At 43.6% G+C, this 4,484-nt stretch overlaps 1 protein-coding gene across 1 annotated transcript in view; it reads left to right on the top strand.

Annotated features, from left to right (window-relative positions):
• Positions 1-826: 826 nt before the first annotated feature.
• The window catches only part of SASH1 (SAM and SH3 domain containing 1), a 99,485-nt gene continuing 95,827 nt past the window's right edge, over positions 827-4,484 (top strand). Inside the window, 1 exon segment of the mRNA XM_009883291.1 lies at positions 827-949. Within this exon segment, the coding sequence (XP_009881593.1) occupies positions 905-949 (45 nt within the window). The 5' untranslated portion in view covers positions 827-904.

The following is a 4,484-nucleotide window of genomic DNA, read 5'->3' as shown; positions in this document are numbered from 1 at the left end:
CCTGGCCCTCTGTAGCATACATATCTGAGGTTTAGAAGGATTTCTCATGCCAGTTAACATCCAGCCTGATTTTTGTTGTTTTGCATTTTTTTCCTTATTTATCCATCATTTAAAAAGTATTACTTTTGACTGTAATTAAGAGATGATTACAATTAGATTCCTGGCTATAGACATTTTATTGACAGGGTAGCAATCCTGCCTAGCAAAGCAGACGTTTAGGACTGAGCAAACCATGTCTCCGCCTCCAGCATATCTTCAAAGACAAACTGGCAGCGTGTCTTTGCGGGTGGCATAAACTTGCCTGTTAAAGTAATTTGGCTGGAATTGTTTGCAGTCCAGGTGATTGTGCTTATAAGCAAGAAGTTTAATGTTTTAAATTGCTGTTAGTCATTGCCAATGAAAGCAGGGCTACTCCCAGTAAATAAGGTCAGTGAAACGTGTGTAGTCAGTGGTTATTGGATGAGTGGGCAGCTGCTTGGGAGAACCAGATGGAATATGAATATATGTGGGTGGGAGGGAATTGATGCAGGTAGTGCCTGGGGGATATGTTGTTCCTCTGCTGTGCATTGTTGTCCCTGCCTTCATTCTGTGTAGGAATTAGCAAGGACCCACCTGTTTCTGAAGAGCTGCTCTGGTACTGCAGTTCCCAACTGTTCTTGCATGCTCGGGGCTAGGGATTAAGAGGATGACCCCAAGAGCTGTGTGCTGGATGTGCTGCAGGGAGAGGGTCTCCTTCAGAGTTCTGGTATTACTTTTAAATTAGAGTTTTAAAAATTATTAACCTTTTTTTTTTCTTTTTTTTTTTTTGTCTTTACCATAGGATGGGTCACTGGGAAATATCGATGACCTGGCACAGCAGTATGCAGACTACTATAATACCTGCTTCACGGATGTGTGTGAGAGGATGGAAGAGCTGCGCAAACGGAGGGTTTCCCAAGACCTTGATATGGTATGTAGAGAAGTTATGACTATATTAACAAATGATTGCCATTCATGCCTCAGATGAAGAATCAATATTTCAGCTTGAAGAGTTCTACCCAGGAAAGTAACTATATGTGATTGTGTTCACGCACGTAAACATTTCAGCCAACTCAAACATTTGGAAATTAGCAGGATTAGTCTTCTCTAGGTATTTGTTATGATTCATTAAGTCTTGGAGTCTGCATTCCCTAGTTCTTCTTTAATTAGAGTACTTCTTGCTTGCACACATTTGCTTGCAAACCTCTTGGACACAAGATAGTGTCTAACAAAAGCATCATTTCCTTGCTCCAAGATGTTCCCAGTGTCAGCACAATGAAACCGAGTGCTGTTTTTCAGTGGCACTGTACAAACTGTTAAAGCACTGCTTCTCAGAACTCCAAGGTGTGAATACTAGTTTCAGGCTCCCAGATGTGAGCAGCCTTCAGTTTTGTGAACCCTTTTCCATTATTACACATTACAGAACCTGTAGTGGGGGACATTGAATCACCAAGTCCTTCAGGCTGGAAGGGACCTCAGGAGGTCTCTAATCCAGCCTTTTGCTCAAAGCAGTGTCAATGTTGAATTCAAACCAGGTTGCTCAGGGCTTTATCTGATTGGATTTGAAGACCTCCAAGGATGGAGGCTTTGCAGCCTCTCTGAGCAACCTGTTGTGCTGCTTCACTGTCTCCATAGTGAACTTTTCTTTTTTCCTAATATTCTATGAGATACCCCCCCATGGCAATTTATACCTGTTGTCTCTCATTCTCATGCTGTGCACCACTGTGAAGAGCCAGGCTACATCTTTTTGACAACCTTTCCATAGGTACTGTCAGGCTGCCAGCAGGTCTCCTTGAAGCTGGCTCTTCTCCAAGCTGAATCTCCCAGCTCTTCTTTCAGGGCAAGGGCTCAAGGACTTGAGCACCTTGGTGGCCCTCCTCACAGAAACATCATGTCTTTTCACTTGTTGGACAAGTTCCTTACTGTCCTGTAACACTAGTAAATGTTTGTATTACTGATTGCTGTGCTTTTTTCATTGTAAACTTCTTTGTTAGTTTTCATAACATTCATAAAGATGATCTGTGACAGAGAAAAAAAAAATCTTTCAGGTCTGCTTTGTTAGGTCTTCAGTATTAAGTTTGTGTTTCCCAACAGTATCATATGTTTTTAGATACAGACTCACAGATATTTCCTTCAAGTCTTGCCTCGCAGAAAACAGGCTACTGAAGGAACTATTTTTTTTAATCACTTCTGGTTTTGCTGTGGTGGTAACTTTTGTATAACATATACAGAAACTCATAACCGAAGTATGATTAACACCTCACTGAGGCACAGTGCTGTGAAGGAGCCAGCATGGGATCTGATCGCAGTTCTGCAGTTCCTGTACAAGATCAAATCTTCTAAGATAAATTCGGGAGCTGAAGTTGTGTAATTGTGTCTTCTACCTTTGCTTCCCCAGACCCTAGCACTGACTAGCAGCAGGGAGTGTTTTGCATCCTTTCTCTAGCAGCTGTAGCTGATGCTGTGGATTACTTAAGGCTACTTTCTTTCTTCTTGGGATTCCAATTTAGCAACTGAGAGGCTTCCAGAGCTTGTGCTGACTATGAACTTCAGTTAGACGATGAATGGCTGCGGGATGAAGGCAGAGAGAGTTCTCTCCTCTGCCCCACTGAAGTTTGCTAGTTCCTTCTTTATTTTTAAATGAAAAAAAAAAAATCAAAAGTATTTTGCAGATCTATTGCTGCCAAGATGTTCCAGGTGTTAATCAAAAGGTTATTGCAGGAAATCCCTTTGTAGGCGCCTAGACCCTTGAGGCTTTTGTGCAAAGAAACTGATGGCACAGAGTCATGGTTCTTGTGAACACCCCCACGCTCGGCATACCCGGTGTTCTGGGTAGCTGTTGGCAGCAATGAAACCCCCTTTCCCAGCACTCCCAGCACTCAGAAGGCTGCTCCTGTGCTGGGTAATGCAGCATGCATTATGGCGGGAGAGGACTCCCTTCCATTTAGACAGATGGGCCTAATTTGGCTCCCTTAGCATCCCAAGCTGCAGAAGTCAGGCTGGGGAAAAGCCATGTGAGCTTAATTAACTCACATCAAAGGTGCAGAGCTTCACGCTGGTTTAAATAGATGTGAGCTAACCCAAGACAGACCAGTGAGTGTTTCACTAGCTCACTCTGCTCAAGAGAAACTGTAGCCAGAGAAAATGGCTGCATGAAAGGCATCCTGGAGATTCCTCTTTAGTGGCTCTCATGTTGAGTTTGCTCACTCTGGTAGTCCAGTGATGACTTCTTGAACTGTCAGGTCAGAGAGAAGATACTGCAATTGAAAATGAAATTAGCGCTCAATTTTTGCGACGTCTATCACAACTATAATACAGCTTCTGGACATCAGATTCTGCTGATAACGCATGAGACTATAGATACTAGCTCACTTCCACAATAACAGCATCCAAACAGCTCTGCATGCAACCGAAACTTGCTGTCCTCAATAAGTACCCAGGCTTGACTTAGGTACACAGGGAATGGCCACTCCTTGTGACTAGAATGTGTTTTCAGTGCGAGAGAGTAGTATGCCTGGTTACAATCTGCTGTAGGAACAGGAATTGGTTTAAACCTGTCTATGGCAGGGGGGTCGGAATTCGATGATCTTCAAGGTCCTTTCCAACTTAAAACCATTCTGTGATTCTGTGATTCTAAACAGCAGAGCTGCTGAAGTGACCGCAAAAGTACTAATGTGAAAGACAGAACAGAAGAGCGACTCGTTTGTTGTGATGTTTTTCCTCTCTTTACAGCTTGAAGAAAGGTAGTATATTTGCAGACGTTTTGGCATAGTGAATGGGAAGTAAAGCTGGGGGAAATGCCAGCTTCCTAGCATATCCCAGATGTGCTATGATAGCAAAATATACATGCAGCCTCAAAATTATTACGCACCAGTATTACTGGGCTGTTCGTTTAGCCTTGCTTTGCTGTGCCGTACATTGCCATGCTAGCAGGGGTGAGGAGAGACCATGCTGTCTATATACCCTCTCTTCCTGGCAGTGGGGTTGTGCCAGACCTGGAGGCGGGCGGTACTTCTGCTCTTCCTCCCCTCGTCCCCCTCCCAAAGGTCTTCTCTCTCTCTTTAACAAAGTGCTAGAGCAGAGCAGAGCTGATACGCATGTAGCGCTAGTGCACATTTCCAGGGCTTTGCTGGAGGTTACTGAATCATGAGAAGGGGCTACTGTAGGATAAACACAAGCCCTGCACTGAGATCAGGTCTAAATGGGGAATAAAGGGGTTAGGGGGAGAGTCTCTGTTGGCAGCTCTCAAAGCTACAGATCCCACCTGCAAAAAATTTCTTAAAGCAAAAGGTATTGTGATGCAGCTTTAGATTTTATAATCATGAAGGATCAGGGAATCAGCAGCTGTGATACAGCTGGGAGACTGAAGCTTGACTTTTGGATGGCAGTTCTAATGTCTTCCTCTGAATTGCGGTATGAGTGATAAATAATATGTAGCAGAAGCATGAAAGGCCCAAGTTAGATTT

This window comes from Charadrius vociferus, unplaced genomic scaffold, assembly GCF_000708025.1.
Source record: "Charadrius vociferus isolate BGI_N301 unplaced genomic scaffold, ASM70802v2 scaffold114, whole genome shotgun sequence".
Lineage (NCBI taxonomy): Eukaryota > Metazoa > Chordata > Aves > Charadriiformes > Charadriidae > Charadrius > Charadrius vociferus.
This window is presented reverse-complemented; position numbering and strand designations above follow the sequence as displayed.